This window comes from Phoca vitulina, unplaced genomic scaffold (genome assembly GCF_004348235.1).
Source record: "Phoca vitulina isolate PV1807 unplaced genomic scaffold, GSC_HSeal_1.0 scaffold8, whole genome shotgun sequence".
Taxonomy (NCBI): domain Eukaryota; kingdom Metazoa; phylum Chordata; class Mammalia; order Carnivora; family Phocidae; genus Phoca; species Phoca vitulina.
Window position 1 is genome coordinate 19,228,842 of NW_022589711.1, and position 23,970 is coordinate 19,252,811.

The following is a 23,970-nucleotide window of genomic DNA, read 5'->3' on the forward strand; positions in this document are numbered from 1 at the left end:
GCAATTACGTACTGAATAGATCTTTCTGATTTATTTATCTATAACACTGCTTCTTTGGAAAACTGTGTTCAGAGTGCTAAAAATACACACTTTCAAATGAATTTCTTTAATCATTAAAGAAAATTAGGGTTGAGTATGTATAAAACACAAAAGTTTAACATTTAAAAACCTCACCAAACTCTGAAATATCTTCAGCCTTATCTGTAAATGTTTGCATTGTTTTTGTTGAAGATAGACATTATACATCAAATGACCTAATTTGAAACTAACAGAAAGTAACAGAAAAGTTATTTATTTGTATTGCATTACCTGGGCAGCGATAGAGAAACTTAGAATGCAGGTGAAGATTTCCCTGTATTTTAAGAAATTCTTAAGCATTTCACATCATGTTGAAACGTTTCAAAAGTTCAAGGGATAGGCTTTTGCTACCTAAGAGATCATCCGTCTCTGATCTCTGGTGGCAATCAACATCTGCTGGAATAATTCTCTCAATGGCTTTTAGATTTGAACTACTGAGGATTAGAACAGATGCTTCCCCTGAGGTTCTTCCTGGCTTGCCCTTCACCTTGTTGTCTACTGTTGTCTACAGTGAATGAAGGTTAGTCCTTGACAATAGATAGATGCTAAATCCTCGAGTCAAATGATTTATCTCTATGGTTCCACTTTTAACCTGAGAAGCCAATATTTGCCTCCAGGTTAAACACTCAATTACTTAGGGTTTACTAAGATAAACTCTCCAAAGTCCTTTGTCACTCTAAGTATGACCTGACAGAGCTCACGGGCAGGCAATGTGAACTGTGGATCAGCAAAGCATTTACAAAATCAACAGGGAGAGATTTGTATATATAATTAGAGAAAAATTGGGGCAGATATGAGATATTATGCCTTAATGTCCAGAGAGTTTAGCAATTATACTCCCTTTCTTTAGAAAGCACGACTTGAAGCCCCCTAACGCATAGTGAAAGAGCTGACTTTAGTTGAGTACCTAAGAAATTCAGGATTTTAGCCAAATGTCTCGTTTGAACTGTCTAAATTCATTAAGCTTAGAGAACTGAATTGCAGGATCTTTTGAGAATAGGTTTACTCCAACTGCTATTTCTGGACAAAGCGAACAAGGTTTTGGACTACTTCAACTGATCCTGGATTTGAGTGTAGCAATTATGTAATGCCTCTGCCCAGAGACTCTCTAGTATCTTTACTTGCAACATTTTATTCTTCTCTTTTAAATTTTCTGTAAGAATTCTATAGGAGTAAATCCAGATATGACATACAATAGGTAAGTAGATCCAAACTTAGGATAATCTTTAAGAGTCCAAAATAATGAACATCAAAAACGTCAGCATCCTTGATATGCAAGTAGGTTTAAGACAGAAATTTGAAAGTTGAAGGAGCTAAGGTTCATAGGTCAGCACAGCTGTTAGAGATATTCCCCATGATCTTCAGTTGACGAATGACAAGATAGCTGCACAGAGAAGTTAAGAAACTTGCCTAAATTAAACAGTATGCTAAAATTAGACCAAAAACCAAGACTCTCGGTTTCTGCTAAACTTAAGAATGCAAATGGATTGAGTGATTATAAATTCCCCTGAGCCCCAATTACTGAGCTATACATAGATGAGACAGCACTGAGAGGAACTGATCCTAGGTTTGCCACTTTAAATATAGGGAGCAAGCATTAACTTCTGATTCTGTTATGGAGGTCCCTCTGCAATTGAGGTTTTAGACATACTCCATATGCTGTGATTCTGAGCTTGCTCCAGGCAGTTGGAGACTTTTCTCAAATACATAAATGTCTGGAGAGCTTACATGTGGATATAGAGACCACCTTAAGTAAATGCATTCATTTTACAATGTATTTGTATATTGTAAAGAATACATCTTCATAAATCATCTTTATAGTAACTAGCTGTACTTTAGAGGACTCTAAGTGCCTAGTAGCATTTTATCAACAATCTTGAAATTGTCAACTGATTTCAAAATTTTAGCTCATTAATAATGGTTGTACTTGAATAGTTTTACTGTGACAGGAAAGTATGCCAAATGATGACTCTAAATCTTTGGGTAGCCCATTGAAGGATGTGTTTGGCAGTTAATTGAAAAGCATCTAAAATTTCAAAATGTCTCCCACATATATAACTGAGAAAGCAATTTCTGAAAAACAACAAAGAAGTCAAACAATAGAAGCTTGAATTTATTGGTGTGGGGAGTAGGGGGAAAAGGGGAATTATTGTGATCAATCAGGAGAAGTATGAATAAATTCTACAATGGATGACTTGTAGGAAATTTAGTGAGTCAGAGTCTTATAGATTCATTTGACTTTATTTTGACAGTCTCAGATCTACAGATGCTCAATTTGAAGGCAGACAGCCTTACTCTGAAGTAAGACTTTATTAAAATGTGGGGGTTCTTCTTTCACCCATATTTCAGAACCAAATTGGACCCTCAAGAACTTGTATCCAGTGTCTCATTATGTCAATGACATTTACATTTTTGTAGCCATAGATAGTGTTTGCTCTGGGAGTAGAAAACTTGTTTCTTACTAAACTCTTTGGTCATAGATACCTCTGTTTGATAAAGAAATTGGTGCTTAATTAAAGTTTCATTAGCAATAGGGAGTTATCCCCTTTTCAAAAAAGAAAGAAAGGAAGAAAGTTAAGAATAAAGGAGAAAATAAAATAAAATAATAAAAAAGCATAAAAACATAAAAAAATTAAAAATAGAGGGAAACATCTCAAAGGGATACTGTTATATTTACTAAAACCCAGTATCAAAATTAGCTCTGAGGAACTAGGATCTTACTTGACTAGAACAGAAATAAAAATATCCAGAGAGAGGATGTGAATAGTAAGGAAAAAAAAAAAAGAAAAAGTTAATTCCATTTAGTCTACATAAAATCCCAGATAAATCCTGGACCTCGTCTGAATTATTTTCCCTTGCTAAGTAAAGCTTGTCATACACCATCTAAAGCAGTAGTTTTCAAGTAAGGATAATTTTGCTCCTAGGGGATATTTGGCATTGTCTGGAGACATTTTTGGCTGTCACAAATGGAGGGATGCTAATGTTATCTAGTGGATAAAGACCAGGGGTGCTACTAAACATCTTACGATGCACAGGACAGCCCCCACAACAAATTGTTAATCTGCTTTAAAATGTCAATGGTGCTACTGTAAAGAGAGCTTGTTCTAAAATTACCCAACATGTGTAAATAATGTGTAAAAAATGGGAATGAAGATCAAATGTCCCTCTCAGGTACTTTATAATTTCTCCTATACATACTGGACCATAAGTTGCATGGGACAATGTAGACTACATTGCCATTTGTGAGAAAAAAAAAAAAAATGCAACAGACTAGCCATCTGCCACCAGGCCTGGCATGATGAACTTGGGGATATTTCATAAACAGAATGCAATGAATAGTATGACTTTTTTTTTTAAGGTTTTATTTATTTATTTGAGAGAGAGAGAGATAGCAAGAGAGAGCACAAAGGCAGATGCTTAACCGACTGAGCCACCCCGGCTCCCCTGAATAGTATGACTTTTATTCCTGTTAATATTTTATCCTCATGTGCTCTTGATCTAACACTTAAAATTTTAATTCCTTCCTCCGGTGCTCTAAATTTTAAACATTGCCTCTTTATTTTTGATGTTTTGATTTTGTTTTATTGTCTTTGGAGTAAACTCATAAATAGACATACTTACCTCGCAGGTAAATATGTCATATATTTTCAGTCAACGTATGAGTCTTAGCCATGCATAATTAATTTTTATGTTTAAAAATTGTACTTACCTCATCCTACAAAGGAATGGAGTAATATTCATATTCAGAGACAATATTTATTAAATTATTGGTGGTATTTTTAGGTTAGTAAAGTACCTACAATATCAATATTCAAACAGTTGATATAGGATGCATTTTGTTTATGGAGTCAAATGAAAATCTTTATAACATTCTGCAAACTCTAAAGTATTTAATCCATGCAACACCTTGTGAGATATTTTCATAATTTTATAGATACTGTAAAAACTTGATGTTCAGTAATTCTTATATTTATTACTATTATGGAAATAACAACATTGTTAAATAGCATGAGGGGAAAGAAGGCATAAGAAAATAGTATGATTTTTTAAAGCTATTATTATGTTATATATTGGCTCATTCTTAGTATTTGTATATTCTGAAAAACTAGGTTCAATGTATTATTTTCTAAAAATGAGCTGTATTTTTAAAAATGTTCAAAATTACCAAGTATCTTCAGTAAAATCTACCACTCTAAGCCCATAACATAAGTGGTTATATTCTCTCTCCACACACCTTTGGGAAACAAGCTGTTGTAAACAGGAGAGCTTGAAAGTCAGACTCCTGTTTTAAACTCTGGGCATGCAGAAATGAAGTAAGCAAGCCAATTACTACTGTGAACGTCCCAGTCTAATTATCCCAGATAATTAAAAGGTAGAAGGATCACAGAACAGGGAGTGACCAGGTTGGCCTAGAATATTCCCAAATGTTCCACCAATGACTTCGCATTTGACCAGAATGTTCGACTAAGTTTACTAGTTGCAGAAGGTAGACAGGGAAAAAGCCTCCCAAGGAAAAAGAATAGCATGTGTTTTGGAGAAAGGTAATTTAATTCAAGTCAATGAGCACTTGTTGAATGGCTATCCTACACATTTGCCAAGATATCTAAACAAGACAATTGCTCTCTGCAGTGAGCATGGGCACATGTGGATTATGCTCATTATCTTCAGATTTATAACCTATTTAGATTTTCATAGGCTACGGATTTCAAATTATTACAAATTGTGACAAAAAAAATTTATTTATGACAACAGATAGGACAAGAGCTACTACTTGAATTCATTTTGCCAGTATTGAATATAAAGATTTTGAAACTATAATGTTGAATTTAAAATTTGTGATAACATACACATTGATCCTTCCTCAAACTCTGAGATGATTTTGCCAGTTTGTGATCTCACCTTAATTAAGTGGGTACAGTGTTTATTTGTTTGTTTGTTTGTGTTTCATTTAAAGCCAGAGTGACTCCATGTTGTTTGCCAATAATGGAAAAAGAAAAATATGTATAAAATTCTTCTTAGTCTGATTTATTTTTAGTAGAAATAGCAACAATTGCTAAATTTGAGTAGTACCTTGTAGTTGACAATAAGCTTTCCCTCCTATGCTCATTTAATAAATTCTTTGTATCAATATATAAAATGTGTTAACCACTTGAAGGGAATTAGACGAGAAGAAAGGGCAAGATATTTATTGAGCAGACTGTTAATGATCAGACACTTTATTAGTTGATTTATGTATATTATAAAACAATTGCCAATGACAAAAATATTCCATAATCCCCAGTCATCTTTGTGTGTCTCTATTTCTATGAGTTCGGCAGACCACAACGATTACAAAACATTAGCAAGACAACACAATTCAAAATTTAAGTGATTTCTTTAAAATAATTTTTTTTAAAGATTTTATTTACTTATTTGACACAGAGAGAGAGAGAGAGAGAGCACAAGCAGGGGGAGCAGCAGGCAGAGGAAGAAGCAGGCTTCCCTCTAAGCAAGGAGACTGATGGAGAACTCGATCCCAGGACCCTGGATCATGACCTGAGCCGAAGGCAGACGCTTAATGACTGAGACATAATTTGCCAAATATTTTTCCAAACACATTTCCTTTTCGTGTGGGTTTCAAACAACGTTTAAATACAATGTCCCCAGTGAAAGTAAATAGATAGCACTCAATTGGAAAATTTCTGGTAATAATTTGCTTAAATCTGTAACCATGTGCTAGCTTAGAGAATGCATTACACTAGTCCCAGTCAAGTTCAGGGATGGTGTAGAGCAAAGCCCCAATTGAAAAGATGGGCTCCCAGCAGAGATCCCTCCGATAGCATTTATGTCTGTGTCCAGAACAGCACAGGAAAGGATTCTCCTTCTAAGCTTAAACACAGGTGTGGCCCTGATTTTCCTAAAGGGATCACTTTTCATTATTTCACTGTTTTCAGAAATTTTATTAAAATATTCTCAATGCTCTCCTCTGGGGAAAATAGTGATGAAGTGCATAAGATGAAACAACTTTAGTGTGTTCCATTTTCATCCTGGTTGAGGTCAAACACAACACATAGGTGTCTTGTTCCTGACAATCGTCAACCTAATGTTTTGTCTAGGTTCATATTTTAATGTAAATTAAGGACCTTGGCAAGATGATGTATATCTGTGCCTTATATTTCTAAATAGATACAAAGTTTTCATCAAGGAAAGGACTTCCTTTTTTTAGTGCATTTTTTTAAAGATTTTATTTATTTATTTGCCAGAGGCGGGGGGAGAGTAAAAGCAGGGGGAGTGGCAGGCAGAGGGAGAAGCAGGCTCCTTGCTTCGATGTGGGACTCGATCCCAGGACCCTGAGATCATGACCTGAGCCAAAGGCAGACGCTTAACCATCTGAGCCACCCAGGCGCCCCTTTAGTGCATTTTTTATACTTTTAGTAATTTGGCTCTGGGCAAAGGAAAGCAAATGGCAAAGTGTCTTATCTCTGCAGCAGAGATAATACATATAACTGATACTGCAGAATATTATCTTTCCTTTGCTCTATGAATATAGCTTTGTTTGACTTCTGTTAATTCTCAGAGCTTTTGAAGAAAGAGAAAATGTGCCTAATGATTTCATTTGGCATCCTGAATAGATTTTGTTACATGTCACATGTATAATTCTGTTTTTGTCGAAATTAAGGATATTTGATATCTTGAATCCTTCAACCCAAGTGCAAATAAGTTAATTTGGGAATTGTAAAATTTTATTAGTTATTTTTAGGATTGAATGTATTGTCAGAGAAAATGGCAATATTAGACCCTCCAAATTTATTATTTATTTATTTATTTATTTGAGAGAGCACGAGTGAGAGCAAGAGGGGGAGGGGCAGAGGGAGAGAGAGAATCTTAAGTAGTCTCCACACCCAGTGTGGAGCCCGATGCGGAGCTTGATCTCAGGACTCTGAGATCATGACCTGAGCCTAAATCAAAAGTTGGATACTCTGGTTTCTCTTTAGATCATATAAATCTTTTGCCTTTTACTAAATCAAAAGTTGGAAGCTTTGGGGTGCCTGGGTGGCTCGGTTGGTTAAGCGTCTGCCTTCGGCTCAGGTCATAATCCCAGGGTCCTGGGATAGAGTCCTGCATCGGACTCCCTGCTCAGCAGGGAGCCTGCTTCTCCCTCTGACTGCTGCTCTCCCTGCTTGTGCATGCTCTCTCTCTCTCAAGTAAATAAATAAAATCTTTAAAAAAAAAAGTTGGAAGCTTAACCAATTGAGCTACCCAGGCACCCTTGGACTCTCCAAATTTATTTATTTTATTTTATTTTAGCTTTTTTTAAAATTTAAATTCAATTAGCCAATGTATAGTGGACCTTCCAAATTTAAATATGAAAGGACCCTTTAAAATGTTGAAGATAATGCAAACTGTGAAGAAGAGAGTGAATGAGTGAGTGAGGGAGAAAAGCAAGGGGAGCTTCAAAGACCTTATGCCCTCTCCTCTACTTGACTATAAAAATTTTCCGTTCTGTTTTTCTGGTTGTAAATCATCCCACTTCTGTGGTGCACACTGTGCACTGTAGTGTCCCCCAGGATCTCCGGGGGCTGTCCTTCATTTCACTCCCATCTCCCCAGCCTGGCTTATTTTACTTCACCAATATAAAGCGTCAACTACCCTTCAGCTGGAGCTTCTCAAGAGGGCTGTGCTCAGTCACCCGCTCTGTGCTCACTTCACTACAGTTTCAGGCACTCATCAAACCCCACCTCCCTCAAGGACCTGTGGCAGTATTCCCTCTGAGCGGTGCGCTTGTGTGAAAACATCAAAGGGAAGCATCAAGCTTAGGGAGTATTTCCAATCGCAGATACCAGTGTCCTCTGCAGGATTAAGTTGGCTCAGTCTACCTATGGTTAAACCCCAATTTGACCTTTTCCCATCCTTTTCCATTATATTCCTCCACATACTCTGTAGCATAGTCACACCGGAAACTTCGTCGAAAACATACATTTTCCTCCTCTGTGCTTTGTTTGATATATGACACTTCCCTCCGAGTATGCGAGTGTTAAGCTAACGTTTCTGGAGTCTTTACTGTGTGCCAGGAACTATGCTAAAGGTTTTACTAAAATTTGTCATTTAGCGCCACAGCTCTGCTATGAACCAGAACTATTACTTTACACAGATGAAGAAGCTCAGGTGTAATGAGGTCTAATAACTTCACCTCCTAAGATCCATTTCTCCAAAGCGATGTGTCGCCCCCCTTGAGCATTACTTCGAAACCCGTGAAGTGCTGTGCGGTGCAGAGTCAGCGGAACACGTTTTGATGAATAGGCTTTATGATTTGGATGATGTGAATTCTTTGCAATATTTAGCCTTTTTTTTCTTATATCAAAAATCTGTTACATCTTTTCGGGCTCAATTCATATGTGACCTCCTCAGTCTCTCTAGTGAGACTCTCAGCCCCATGCTCTGCATCACAGCCGTTTCTGCTGCCTTCCTACTCACGGGCAGGTCCATGACCAGCATGACCAGCATCACCTGGAGCTTTTGAGATGAGCAGACCATGGCTACACTCGGCAACTACTGAATCAGGGCTTCCATTTTAATGGGAGCAAGTTCCAGATGATTCATATAGATAGTAAAGTTTGGGAAGCAAAGTACTAGATACTTCTTTCTGCATTTCATTATTCAAAACAACTAATTATTATTCCTCTTTGCCTGAGATTTTCCAAACAGAAGGGCTAGTGTGTTATTTATATTTGTCTCACTCAGAGTGACTAGGCTAATACTTCCCATATGGATGCTACTCGACACATTTTTATTAAATGTATTTATTAAACTGAGAGCAAATTCCATGGGAGTTATACCTTTATATTTCCCATAACTCAGAGAAACAATATTCTCTACACTCTAAGTTCTGGGAATGTAGTTATTCTATCTATTTAGTTCCTGTGGTGCCTACCTAGCACATGGCAGGTACTTCAGTGATTGACAATAGAGTGAAGCACTGAGTAAACTAATCAAGATGATTGATTAATGTATCAAAGAGAGTGTTTTAGAGGTATAATTTTACTTTGAATTTATTTAGTTAACAAATACCGAGGAGAACTTATGTATCAAGGAGTGGTATGAGGGTTTTTTTGGTATAAGTTCTTTACAAATATTAACTTGCATTCTGAACTAAGATTGCTTGGTCAAGCATAATCTATGTTCAATCAATAAAGGTTGACTTGGATACCTCATTCAATTCTAATATACCATATAGCACATCTATTTTAGGTCTTTTTTTTTTTGCAGATGAGTAATTAATGTGCTTTTTTTTTTGCAGATGAGTAATTAAAGTTGATATAAACCAGCAGTATTTAAACAATTTTTAAATATTTTCCTTTCATCAAATTAGTTGTAAGTAAACCCTTCAGTACATGGTATGCTACTCACTTCTGCTTGGTATTAAAATAGAATATCCAGATATTTCAGCAGAAACCCATAATCCATTTCAGAAGGACTCTGACAAATTCAGTCAGGTTTCATATTATAATATACGTTATATGCTTCATGCACTGATCATATATGTACATGATTTTATATTTAAAGGGAGGGAAGATCCCAATCCGATGGACATCACCAGAAGCTATTGCTTACCGCAAGTTCACGTCAGCCAGCGACGTATGGAGTTATGGGATTGTTCTCTGGGAGGTGATGTCCTATGGAGAGAGACCATACTGGGAGATGTCCAATCAGGATGTAAGTATTTGTAGTCAATGAATTATGGTTTCAGATTAAGAGATCAAGCTGTGCAAGGAAGTGGAGCATAATGAAACCAGGTGGCTCCCAGTTTGTGACACTGAAATAGAATCCTTAGAAGAAATGAAATAGTTTCCAAGTCTTGCAAGGATATTAATTGAGTTGCTCTTACAGCTTTACATGTTTCCCTGAAGGAGGGGTTTAGAAATGAGAGAAAATGAAGACATTTGTAACAAGAATGTAATGAAATAAGTGATCGAAAAGATAGTCAATAGATATGGGGGACTGTTTGAAGTATTTTTACTGCAAAATTGTTTCTATGTAACACTAATAAGCCACATGTCTGCCATCCTTTGTAGATTTAATTAATGCATCTATGCCAACATTTTGTTTATTTAAACAGAGTATTTCCCAATGTCAGACAAAGCAACTGATCTCTAGTGTGTTGTTTCTCTTAATGTATTAAACTTGCATGTGAATTTAGTCATACGAATTGAAGTATCTGGATGGAAAAATAATGTTAAACTTTCTATTGTAACTGTGATACGATTTTTGAAAAGAATTTTTGTTTTTAGAAGTGATGTCTTGCAAATGCCTAGTAAAAGGATGCTGTTGACATGGGATCAGGCACTCAGAGACTTGTCTTTACGCTTAGCCAAAGACTTTGAGCATGGTCTCAAAGATACATGAGATGGAAAGCTGAGATGCTTTTAGTCATTTGCTACTCACTACATATAAAACTGCTTTTACTGTATTTGCATTTAAAACCTTTCTGTACTTTTCCAATCCAGCTATTTTTATAATAGTGCTGAGAAAATCAGACTCACTTTTCCACATCTCTATTCTCCAAATTTTCTCTGTATTAGAGGATCTCAAAGTGTGGGCTCTGGACCAGCAGCCTTAGCAGGGCCTGGGAATTTGCAGTAATGCAAATTCTCAGGCCTTCCACTAGACTTATGGAATCAGAGGAGAGCAATCTATATATTAAGTCATCCAGATTATTCTGATACACAGCAAGTTTGAAAAATCACTGTTTTATGTGATTTAAAAGTACAAATGAACTAATAGTTACTTCATTGTTCTGCACATAGGATTTTACCTAAGGAACTTAACTATGATTTGGAAGATACCGTTTCAATGAACTATAACAAAATCTGTCAACTTTTTTCTGCATTCATTCACATATGAACAGTATTACATATAAATCTCTATTACCAAATAATAACTTCTTTATAACTCATTGAATCTCCTATATCACAGAATGTTTCTTCTGATTTTCATCTGAAAAGGAGCTTTACAAATGCTTCTTTCCCAAATTCACTCTCTCTCTCTCTCTCTCTCTAGATCTTCCTTTATGTAACATTTCTGGGCAAGAATAATCACTTATTTATTTGATAAGCTGTCATCCTTTTAAGTAACTGAAAATGAGAACTTTTCCACTTAACTTTAAAATATTCATATTGGTGTACCCTTCCCACGGAGAATAAAAGGAGTTTCAGTTCTGAAGTCCCTGGAAACTGCTTCTCACACAGGTGATTAAAGCTGTGGATGAAGGCTATCGGCTGCCGCCCCCCATGGACTGCCCAGCTGCATTGTATCAGCTGATGCTGGATTGCTGGCAGAAAGACAGAAACAACAGACCCAAGTTTGAGCAGATTGTCAGCATTCTGGACAAGCTTATCCGGAACCCAGGCAGCCTGAAGATCATCACCAGTGCCGCAGCAAGGTGACACTTGGATTTTGCATTCTGCTCTCACTCAGAAATTAATGCATTTTCTATCTCCATTGTGTTAATTTTCTTCTCCCACTCCCCTAACTGCATTCTCTGAAACTCGTATTCCTGAGGACTGGAGAAAACTGTCTTTATTTTCTTCCTTAAAAAAAAAAAAAAAAAAAAAAAAAAAAAAAAAAACTTTCGAGAGAAATTCTTTTGTTGTTTAATTGTAATGATGAAATTCGGAGATATTTTTAACTTCCAACTTGACCAGGAGTGAGTCTACATTCAGGCTTGTGTTTAAGTCTTCGGGAAATAGGAACGCCGGACACATAGCTTCTTTTCACTCTCTACTATTTAAACAAAAGTTTTTTAAAGGAAAAAATAAGAAATCTCCTAGAGTGCTGGTGAATTCTAGTGAAGTCCTAATTCTTTCCTCATTTAAAATAAAGCTTCAAAAATAATAATGCTTCTAAAACATTGCACTGGCCAGCAGAATGCAATCCCCACCCCCACCGTGTAACTAAACAAACATTTGTTGAACCCATGTTGTGTGCCAATCACTTTGTTAGACACTGTAGAGAACAAAACTGAGAATAAAATAATGTCAGTGTCCCCCCGACAAAAGACAAACGTCAGTACATCAAAGCTATAATGCAATCCCGAATGCACGACATCCATTAGATTTTACTCATATTCCTCCTAGCTGAGAATCACTGAGTTTTCTTAATGATTTTGAAGAACGTAAGTTAAAGTGTATCTAAAAAGTGCAATTGAAGAAATGGGGAATGAGAGATGAATTTTGTCAGGGGCCATGAGAAGGAAAAAAAAAATGTTAATATATTTAGTACTTCTCAGAAGCTAAAGGCAAAGCCAACTGTCATGTTTAAAGATTTATATTCTCATTGTACACAGAAGAGCAAAACAGTTCTTTTCCATTCTGATGATATGTGCTCTTATAGGACAGTTACATGGTTTTAGTAAAAGAACTATACTTAGTGTGCATATAAATCCACAGTATTAAATGGGATGTATAAATGCTACATAGTGATGATTTACTGTGACTCATGTAAAAGGGTGTAAAAGGTATAATATAATGTCTTATTGGAAGGAGTTTGTTTCTTTTTTGCTGTCTTTACTGATAATCGCCGAGAATTATGACTTTCAAATTGATAGAGCATTTCCAGTTGCACTTTATCATAGCATATATGATTTTTAACATTAAGAGGAACAATTATATTGAGACTACATGATCCAGGTTTTGCACTATATTTGGATAAAATGAGTAAGAGGAATCTTGGAGCCAAAGTCTTAATATCAGCATCTAAAATTGTAGGTTATTTGTTGAAAATAACATTTAGGGGTCACTAAGATTGAACTTGATGATATATCCTTTGTAGAAAAAACTACTCATAACTTATCCTGTAAGAATGAATCTCTTGTTCGAATCTTCGCAGAGAGAAACTGAACAGACTCTTTTGGAAATCTACCTGACGGGTTAACAACTAACAGTGTAAATAACCTGTCCTTCCCTGGGCCATAGGGTGCTCATTTTGTACCCTGAAGCCATTTCTTTTGATCTTTACTCAATAGCAATCATGGGGAAAAACAATAACAAAAAATAAATATCTTTCAATTCTTTCCATATCATAAAAAAGACACTCAAATCATTTCCATAGGATGGTATTATCCAAATAAGAACTAACTCATGTAATATGCTCAAGGGATATTTAACTCCAATTCTGTGTGGGGAAATGGTATTAATATCAGATCATAGTATATCAGGATATATCCTAGTATCCAAATTTTAACATACTTCTTAAATTCACTTTTCCATTCTTACTGAAATCGAATATCATTTCTCCTAATATAAATCCTTAATACTTGAATAAATTCTATGTATTTTGTCACAAAACATGTAATTTTAGGGAAAATATTTTTCTAAGAGGTGCCATATATCTTAATTCACTTAAATATAAAAGTCTTGGAAATTGTGTATGTTTACTTATTGCCATTAAAACACACAACTAGGTGGATTGCGTCAATATACATTGATTGGTAACAACCTCAAGTTGCCATGCAACAATGTTAAGAAAGTATTTTTTTTCCTTTAGAAAATTTGCTTTCCCATTTTAATAATGCTTATTTCATCCTTTATCATCACTTACTAACTCATTCTCTCCCCCCTTCAATTTTCCAGTGATGCCCTTGCCACATACTTCATTGAGAAAATACAAGCCCTCAGATGGGAAATTCTAACAGCAAAACAAAAAGTTACTGGTGCCTGCACCTACCCATTTTGCCTATTTTTTCCTCTAATTATAAGAGAGGACTAGATTAAGTGTCCCTCTACTTGTCAGAGGCAAATCCTTCCTTTCTCTCCCTCTCCCCTCTCTCTCCCACCCTCCTCCCTTGCATATCGGGGCACTTTTGGAAGGCAGAACCACTGCCATAGAAATATGTTAAATTACATTTTTTTCTTAAATTTTCCTGGTGAGAAGAATCACAGGTGAACTAATTAAAGAGACAGCTATCCTGGTCTAGCCCAACTACTGACTCAGCATCTCTAGGAAAGGGGAATGGAATTTGGATGTTTGATAAAAAACTTCAGGTGATTTTTATCATACAGGGAATTTAGGAGATACTGTTTGCCAACATTACTTCTGCCGGCCTCACATCTCTGCCAAATTCTTCCTTCTTTATCCACAAGCCTTCACAGCCAAACTTCTCAAATCAGAGTCTCACAGTCTCCTCAAACTTAATATTCTAAAAATTTATGTTTTTATTTTCTCCTGGCAGCTTCACCCTTCCACTGCCTTCCTAATTTAATTTAATACACAGGCACCTCTTCATTTGCCCAAACAGGATTTAGAGCAAATCTTGGCACCTCTTTCTGGCCCTCCACACTTTGATCTAGAAGATCACTAGGTCAGCAAGCTCTGTCCCTCTTCCCCTGCCCTGCAAACACTCTCTTCCATGACTCTCTCCCCCTCTGGCCGAGACCCTGCAAGAACCTCCTAGCTTGTCCCCCTGCTTTCACTCTTGCCTGCTCCAGCATCTTTGCGCGTAGCCTTCAGAATTTTCTCATCAAAATATATGTGATATAATTTCAGTCATCTTTTTATAACCGACTTTGAGTTCCCATTGTACTCAGAAAAAAAATCTAGACTCTTGCTGGTGGTTTAAATAGCCCTTCTTCTGCAATGTTATTGCTTTTATTCACATATTACTTCCTTCATTTTTCAATAACTATTTATTATAAGCTAGTCTCCTATGTGCTAGGCATGTATAGACTCTGGAGAACAGTGAAGAGGGCAAATATGGTCCCTACCATTCTAGGGCTTACATTATAAGAAAATGTACAATAAACAACAGACAAGTACAGATTATAGGAAGGAAGTAAATAGATCATTGTGACGGATAATCAAAGGGTGGTGGGCAAGAGCTCTCTGTGGAGGTATTTGAGCCGAAACCTAAAGAAAGAAAAAAAAACAGCTGTTTAAAGAGCCCCACCCCCACCCCCAAAATGTATTCTTGGCATAGGAAAAAAAAAAACTGTAAGTGAGTTTGGAGAGTTCTAGAAAGTAGCAGAAGGACAACATAACTGAAGAGCAGTAGGGGAAGGAAGAGTCTCTCATGAGTCTGAGAAGGCAAACAGAAGCCAGAGCACTGAGGCTACCCAGACCATGTAAGGACTTGGGAATTTTTTTGAAATGCATGAGGAATCCATTAAGGCATTTAAAGCAGAGAAGTGACATGATTTGATTTACATGGCTGCTTTGTGGAGGGAGGGGCAAGAGTGTGAGGAGAGGGACATTTCAAGCTTTCAATCTGTGCCACTTTCACTTAATATTCTAGTCTCAGTGGCCAAGTTCAAGTTCCTTCAGGAAGCATCCTTTTCCTTCATCCTCCTTCAGCATCTTGTATTAATTGAGGCATTCTCTGGCAACGTCATTTAATGGTCCACACCATTATTTTTTTACAGAGTGCCAACACAATTTTAATTCTTATGTGTGTGTTCTTTTTAAGTATCCATTACTCTGATAAACTCTAAGCCCTATGAGATCAGATGCCATGTTTCTCTTGTATTACCAGTACCAGGTTGGTACTGGTAACTAAATGACTATCGATTAAGTACATGAATATACATTTTCTAAAATAATAAATGTCCATTTCAATAGATACATGATTTAAAAAGAATTCTAGTTTTTATTCTATTCATTATATAGATTTCTGCAGACATTAGTCATAATACTAAAAGCTTAAAACTTTCTCCTAAGCAAAATTTCATGTCTCTCTTTCTGTCAACTCAACTCCAAAAACATCCTCCTCCAAACACACGGAGATTATCCCAATCTGAGTTTGTGGATGGCACCAAGGATTCAAGTTTCTGAATGACTTATTTAGATCAATATACAGAATTATGCCTATAAAGTCCATTAGGAAAAATAACATTATTCTATCATTCCTATGGAGATGATGTTTTCCAGAGTCAGCCTGAGTCTAGTTAGTTTCCCGGCAAAATTTATTTCATATACATTATAGAAATCCTTCTATGATGCATCATTTCACTTTTCAACCTTCATTAGAGTTGATGATTCATAACAGAGTCATTCCCAGAGAATCTGCCACTAAGAGTGTCTTTGTGAATATCGCTGCTGAAAGTGGGAAGATATATAAGCAGATGGTCAAGGTGTGCCAACTAAAAACTTAGATATTGCAAGAGGTGGTGAGAAGAGAAGGGAAGTTATATTAAATTTTATGTTGTGTTTGTCTTCCAGTAATTGATTTATTTTCCTGAAAGTAGTGTAATTGGAGGAGACATACATGAATTTGAAGTTTAGACAGTACATCGACATGAAACCACAGATGTTCAGTTAGCAGTTACTTGGTGCCAGGCATTCTACTAGGCCCTGTGGTGATTAGCTGTAGAGAAGAAGTAACTTTTGAATGCTGGATGAAATATCATTAGGCAGATAAGATCATACCAGGCTAGGGGAACATTGTGCAAAGAAACAAGATACACAAAAACTTAAGATACTTCCAAATTTTTTTGCATCATACAATTCTGCTGGAATATATGATTAAAAAAAAGGCAAGGATGATAGATCATTTCATGAGATAATGGAAGATTTCATGGCATCATTGGAAATCTGGACTTTTGTCCATGAGGAAAAGAGGAACCATGGAAGATACTTAAGTGACATGTGGTGGGGTGCCTATAGAATAGTTCTCTGGCAGCTAGTCCTAAGAAGAGCTGAAGGTAAAGAGGTTCCAAATAAGGAGCTGGGAGGTGATTTCAGTTGTCTAAGAAAGGGCTTCCTCTAGGGAAGAGCAGAAGAAACAAAAAGAAAAGGTATGAATTCAAAAAGTTTTACTGAAGTGTTATAGGACACGGTGGCCAATGAGGTGTGCAGAGTGACAGAGGAAGTATCAGAGAGTCCTTCCAGGTTTGGAACATGGAGGACTATGAGAACAGTGCTCTCACTGACTGCATAGGAAGGGCATAAGGAAGAACAGGTCTGTGAGACAGATGAGCATTTTGGAACAATGACACCGAGTCCCACAAGAAACTAGACGTTCATATCTCAAACTGGGGAAGAGATTAAAACTGGGCAATCAACATAAAGTCTTCTCTCTGTAAAGATAATGAAAAAACCTCACAGTCAGTAACTTGCTTAGGGGTACAAATCTCAATCTAATAAGGCTGGGTTTGTTGGTTTGTTTAAGATTTTATTTATTTGAGAGAGAAAGAGAGAATGTGAGAATGAGCCAGGGGAGGAGCAAAGGGAGAGGGACAAGCAGACTCCATGCTGTGCACAGAGCCCGACATGGGGCTTGATCTCAGGTCCCCGAGGTCATAACCTGAGCCGAAGTCAAGAGTCAGATGCTTAATCAGTTGAGCCACACAAGCGCCCCTGGTAATGCTGGGTTTTATCTCAAATATATCTCTTTTTATTTTTCTAAAATTATAATTTCAAATTAAAGCTCATATATCCCATGGATTATCAGGAGACTCTAATCTATGAATAGTGGAGGGTGTTGGTTCACAGAGGTTGACACTGGGCCATCCCTCCTCCCAATCTGTCAGACTGAACTTTTGAGCTTCTCCATGCTACTTCTGGCCTGCCCTGGTGTCTGGGGGTCCCTCTGAAGCCTCTAAATGCCTCAGTCACTTAGTCCAGAACCAAAATGTCTACAAGAGCTAAGAAGTTAATTGAAATGGGTGAATGCTTCCATCCTATGTAACAGGGTGTGATAGTAGCTCATGGGGATTTCAGGCCCATTATAAGGGGATTGTAGAGCCAATTAATGTCAATGGTTGGCAGTCCTAAAAGAAAAAAAAAAGTATGAAACATTCATAAATATCTCAGAACATTAACCCACTGCATAAACTACCCAGAGAGAAAGAAAATGGTCTCTTTACAGCTTTGGGGAGCAGTACAAATCACAGAGCAGAAGGATACGAAGTGGTTGGTAGAAATAAGGCACAGAATTACAAATGTGACTTAGACCATTACTGAATCCACAGCTCAGGGAATTTTCCAAAAGTGTATAGAATGAACTGTTATCAAAAGCTGCTAATTAGTGGGGTGGGGGGGAAGACAACTGAGAGAAAAAAGCCATTCAGTTAAGCAAGGGTAATAACATTGTGTCCTTTTAGAGAACTATTTTGATTCTTTTAGAGTGATACATGAGATACATGAGTCTGCTTCTCTCCCTGCCCCTCTCCCTCTGCAAACCCCCTCGTGCTCTTTCTCTCTCTCTCTCAAATAAATAAAATCTTAAAAAAAAAAAAAAAAAAAAAAGAATTGAGGAAATCTTTCTTAAAGAAGTTCTTGATAGAAAATACTTCCATGGGGCGCCTGGGTAGCTCAGTCAGGTAAGTGTCTGCGTTCCGCTCAGGTCCTGATCCCAGGGTCCTGGATCACCGAGCCCCACATCAGGCAGAGGCAGCCTGCTCTCTCCCTCTGCCTGATGCTCCCCCTGCTTGTGCGCTCTCTCTCTCTCTCTAATAAATAAATAAATATTTTTTAAAAAAGAAAAAAAAGATATTTCCATAAAAATAAATAGAAAATGGTCTTACAATGATCAATTTTCTCCTACTTCCTAACATATAATTTAGTTATACAGATAGGAGAAATAAGCAAAATTCATTTTAGCCCGGTGGCTCAATTGGTTAAGCATCTGACTCTTGATTTCAGCTCAAGTCATGATCTCTGGGTGGTGAGATCAAGCTCCGCGTGGGTGTGAAGCCTGCTTGGGAATCTCTCTCCCTCTCCCTCCCTGCCTCCACTCTAAGAAAATTTAAAAAAATCATTTTTTAAAAGAGATTATTTTGAAGAATTAATTTTGTATAATTTAAATATCTTTTATGATACATATTTTATACTATATAAGTATTCAATTGGTTTTATATTATATATAAAATATAGCTCCTGGATTTAAATAAATTAACTTATTTTTATGAATGTAGCTAAATTAAAAATAAAGAAGACTAACAATAGAGGAAAATGAGAGATGAATTAATTCATTTCTATTTAGGCAGTAAGATGCCCTTTTTAATTTTTGGATATTTATATAAAATGATTTAGATAAATTATTTTTTTCTTTAAATTTACATAATTTTTATATTTCAGGCAGTTGGATTCTTCAATAATATTTTAATTTATGGAGTACAAATTTTTGGCATAAAGTATTAAATAATACATTCCATGTATTTAGAATGAGGTTCTAAAGTGAAGGTAACCAATTCATGGCATCAGGTCTTAAACAATATATTGAATTGTAATTTTTTTTAAAGATTTATTTGTTTTAGAGAGAGAGAGCATGTGAGTGGGGGGGAGGGGCAGTGGGAGAGGGAGAAAATCTCCAGCAGACTCCCTACTGAGCATGGAGCCCAACATGGGGCTCCATCTCAAAACCCCGAGATCATGATCTGATCTGTTGCTTAACCACCTGAGCCACCCAAACACTCCTTTAATTGTAATTTAGAATGAGGTTCTGCAGATCCAATTACACTCAGTTAATTTATTGAAATGATTAAAATATATTGTTCCATTGCATTGACCACTAACTTTGAAGGGATTTATTTTTATTAACTTGCAGGATAAATAGGAGCAAACATAAGCAATACTAGTAATGTTTCCCTGTTACTGGCACTAAATTAGTGTAAATAAAATGCTTCTGATTTCCAAGAAAACATAATTATTTTTGAGAATAACTGTTTTGACAAATACCGCATCCTTTAAGAGAAGTCTAACAACCAAAACACAATCTATTTATCAACGTGACTTTGACCTCCAATTCTGAAACTGACAGGGTGACTTTCCTCACTGATCAAATATGATGCAGAACCTTTTAGAGGGAAGCAAGTGTGCCAAAGACCCAGATGATTTCTTTTTTTAATCTTAAAAATCAAAGTAGGTAATTTTGCCGCTGGGAAGAATTAGGCCACATGTAATAGCTGTAACTGCTAAGATTCTTATCCTTAAGGCCTAGAGATAACTAAAATAAACACAATGACTTTACTTCTCCTTAATGTGTCATATATATACTACTTTCCTGTTGGGAACTCTATATACTCAAAATTATTTTTAGTTTCTGATGACAAATTAAATTTTCTTAATCTTATTTGGAATTTTTAATGTTAGTGATAAAACAGTCAAGATCGTAATAATCCACGTGTAAAAAAATGGCAAATACAAGATTTCCCCCCTGAAATATGGTGAAAATACACTATTTCAAATAAAAAATTTAATAATTAATCATAAAAGACATTGGAAAATTAGATTACTAGTTTCTGACAATGATAAAGATATAGTTAATATTCTGCCTTTAAGAAACTATTCTTGAGTACATATATTCCCTGAAACTATTCGGAACAACAAAATGTAGATAATTATAGTGATATAGTGTACGTCTCCATGTTATTGACATTTACTTCTAAACGTAGTTGGGATCTGCTTACTTATTCAGGAAATGTGTCTTAATCATTATTTTTAATACATGAAAAATAAAGCTGTTTGTATACCAAAAGGAGTCTTTTTATATTCTAAAAGGATAACTTAACATTCAATCCTAGTGATTTGGAATTCTAATGCAATAATGAAATAACCTCATTATGAGAAGATATTCTTGGGACTGCAGTTGTTTACTGACATTTGGTCCCCGATATCAGGTGCTAATTGGTACGAAACCATTTGCAGATAAAATAGGGAGTTGATGGGAAGAAAATATATGTATACCTCTTTAATGCAACAGTATGAAAATCCCTAAAAGAATAATTCACGAGCCTAAATACAAGGAGGGAGAGAGAAGGGAGAGGAAAGTTATTGTTTTGCTTCCCCTGAGCAAACATGTAATTTCCATGATTTCTTTTTAATGACTGCGATCTGCGGCCAGTAGGTACTGATTTATGAAAAGCTGTAAAAGATCAGGTGGAACTCGGCAGGACATCGTTTACAGCTGCATGGATTGAAACCTATCTAATTTGTCTAGTAAAAGTGTGAGCTCACGGTGCACATCACCCAGCCTATAAATTTCCCCTTCAGACCCAAGTCTGGGGCTGGGTCTAGAAAAATTAGCCAATGTCTGCATCTGCTCAAAAAGTGCACATTCCCTTGGTGCGCATGAAGAGACATCACAGGCTCTTCACAGTGAGAGACAAATTCCTATCCATTGATAAACTCTCCAGATGTCCTCTCCGAGGAGGAAAGGAACCAATTTTTATTTGAATTCCCCAGAGAAATCCTGGAAGTGGAAAAATGAGTCTTTGCAGGGCTGGTTATTCTGAGGTCACTGGCATTAAAATTAGGCCATTCTTTGTCTTCATTGTACTTTGATCCAAGTAATAAACAGAAAAACTCAGTTGGGGTCACTCTAATCCCTAATCTGCACGTCCTGTTCCATTTCAGTTTGTTTATACTAATTTTCTCTAAACTCTTGTTGAGTCTGGCTATAGTATTGAGTTTAAAAATACAAACCAGTTTGAACTGAGAAGAAAAAATTCTGCATTTTACTATTAGGCACAGTTCATAAATATTCTGAATAAATGTCCTGGGGTTTGATTCTTCATACCCACAAACCCATAAATAAAGGAGTATTGCTGTTCATGGGACCAAGAGTCGACATTAGATTCTTTGCTACAGCTACTGTAGAAATACAAGCTGCGGGGGGGGGGTGTGCGCGTGCGTGTGTGTGTGTGTGTGTGTGCGCGCGTGTGCGTGTGTGTGTGCGCGCGTGCGTGTGCCCGTCTGCCTGTAGACGGTTTAATATTTTATTGTCTTCTAAGTATGACTTCATTTTTCTTATAAAATTGTCTCACACCTGATTTAATGGGATTCCTATCAATTTTGTTCGCTAATTCAGTGACTTATCTGAAGGGTCCAGTGTTCTATGTAACGCTGGCTAGTGACAAAAGCTGTTTCACCCATGAGGGCCATGCTAAAACAATCCAAGAATATCGTGTAAATTTTGGAATCTGGCTTGTGTATCTGTATCTGTAATTCCTCAAATTCCTGGGAAAGAAAACAAAACCGAGAAATTTTCAATTATTAAAATAAACCTTTTTTCAGATGAGTAACTTAGAGTCGTAGAAAATCATTTATACAAATTCCCCCGAAGAGAATAATTGATACAATGTTCTATTTATATTGTGTAGTTTTCTAGGTATTCCTTGAAGGAAACAAAATTAGTGATTTTTAAAATAATATCTAATTTTTGTTTCTTTTTTACTTTTTTTAAAGATAACCTCTGAGCTTTAGTTAAAACTAAACCATTATATATAAATGTAAATTATAGACTCTATAATTTTAGTTTTTAATTTGTTAATCAAATACTTGAGGTAGGGAAAATTGAAATAGTTGAGTTTAGTTTAGTGGAAAGAAGGTTGAAAAGCTGTCCATTTTCAGCTGCCCTCCTCTTTATAAATGATCACGAGAGGGAGGAAATTAGCTATTGAGCTATTTTTTCCACAGAGGATAAAAATACAGACAGAACCAAACTGTCATGTTGCCAACATTTTCTTCAACTCAGTATTAAAATTCCCTTAACATTTCATTTTTATCAAATAAAAAATTAGTTAAAAATTTATTTTCATCCGAAAAATTTAATGTATCCCCATCAAAATCCAGATGGATTGTCAATTTACAGTCTCTCATGTGTCTCCCACAGCGGCATGCAGGGTTAGGACATGATACAAAATTGTTCAGATTTGAGAATATTAGCCTTCACACTTAAGCATGTTTCCTATGGGAGTGAGTTGGAGAAATATTTTCAACAGTAATAGAAATCTCCCAGTTAAAAATTCCTTTTAAATGTCGGTAAAGTTGGCATATGTGTAGGTTTGTTTTACTGAAAGTTTTTTCTCCTGAGAACATCAGCTTCACCACATTTCCTAAATAATAATCAATGGTTAGTATTCATAGATAAAACACTATGAGGTTTAATTTTATCAGGATGGTTCCTTTTGTTTTTATTTCATGCTATTTCTAAAAATATTATTGAATTGGTACTTTAGAGAGCTGAATTTGCTTCTAAAATAAGGATAAATGCATGTTAGTATAGTCTTCATTTGTTTTGATGTCTTCTGAAAATTCTAAATGTTGAATTTAAGCACTTCAAAAAGATTTCATTTAGGCAAAGTATTAATTTTTAATATATAAGAAGATATGAAGTTTAGTTAACAAATCCTGATATTGGGGATTGTTTAAATAATTTTTAAAAGTTTTAAGAGCTCAATGCTGATTCAGTTCAACTGCAGTATCACAAAATATGAAAGATTCTGAATGATAACTTTGAAAAGGTAAAAATCTAAATGTACCTTCTCAATTATAAGTTAAAGATTAGGCTATGACACACAGTTTTAATGTTAATAATATATATTATTGCAGGAATGAAAACAGAAACTACAGAGGTCAGAATAGCATATCCATTTGCAAGCATTGGTTATAGAATCATTGTGAGCTTGCAAAAGTTCTTAGCTATTCTAATGAGGTCCCCAATTATACCTGCTTTACAAGGTTGTTGCCCTATTATGCTCATAAGATTATACATGACTAAACTTCTAGTTGCTCAGAAGGATAATTAACAGCATCACCACATTCCTAGTATTTTTTATAAACTGGGATTTATTGTTATTTTTAAAGTTTTAAAAGCTTCAACCATTTGACTAGATGCATTACCTTACGTCAGAATAACAAATAGCTAACTGATACCATATTACGTGTCCACACATCTCTGAGTATCCCTTGCATATGTAATCTTTTTTAAACCTTATTTAATCTTCAGTTGTGTGAAATCTACTGTGATCATCATTTGCATTTTATAGATGAGAAAACAGACAAGATAAGAAAATCACTGAGGGCACCTGGGTGGCTCAGTCGGTTAAACATTGGACTCTTGATTTCGGCTCAGGTCATGATCTCAGGGTCATGAGATCGAGCCCGTGTTGGACTCGGGCTCCTGCTAGGTGTGGAGCCTGC

General features: G+C 36.0%; 1 protein-coding gene across 5 annotated transcripts in view; it reads left to right on the forward strand.

Annotated features, from left to right (window-relative positions):
• EPHA3 (EPH receptor A3) overlaps window positions 1-23,970 on the forward strand; it is a 351,742-nt gene that overhangs the window by 317,121 nt on the left and 10,651 nt on the right. For 4 of the 5 annotated variants that reach the window (XM_032406343.1, XM_032406344.1, XM_032406347.1 and 1 more), the window contains 2 exons: window positions 9,622-9,771; window positions 11,304-11,497. In XM_032406343.1, coding sequence (XP_032262234.1) covers window positions 9,622-9,771; window positions 11,304-11,497 — 344 coding nt within the window. Of the gene's footprint in view, window positions 1-9,621; window positions 9,772-11,115; window positions 11,284-11,303; window positions 11,498-23,970 lie in introns of those variants that run through there. The other variant, XM_032406348.1, reaches the window with a different exon arrangement.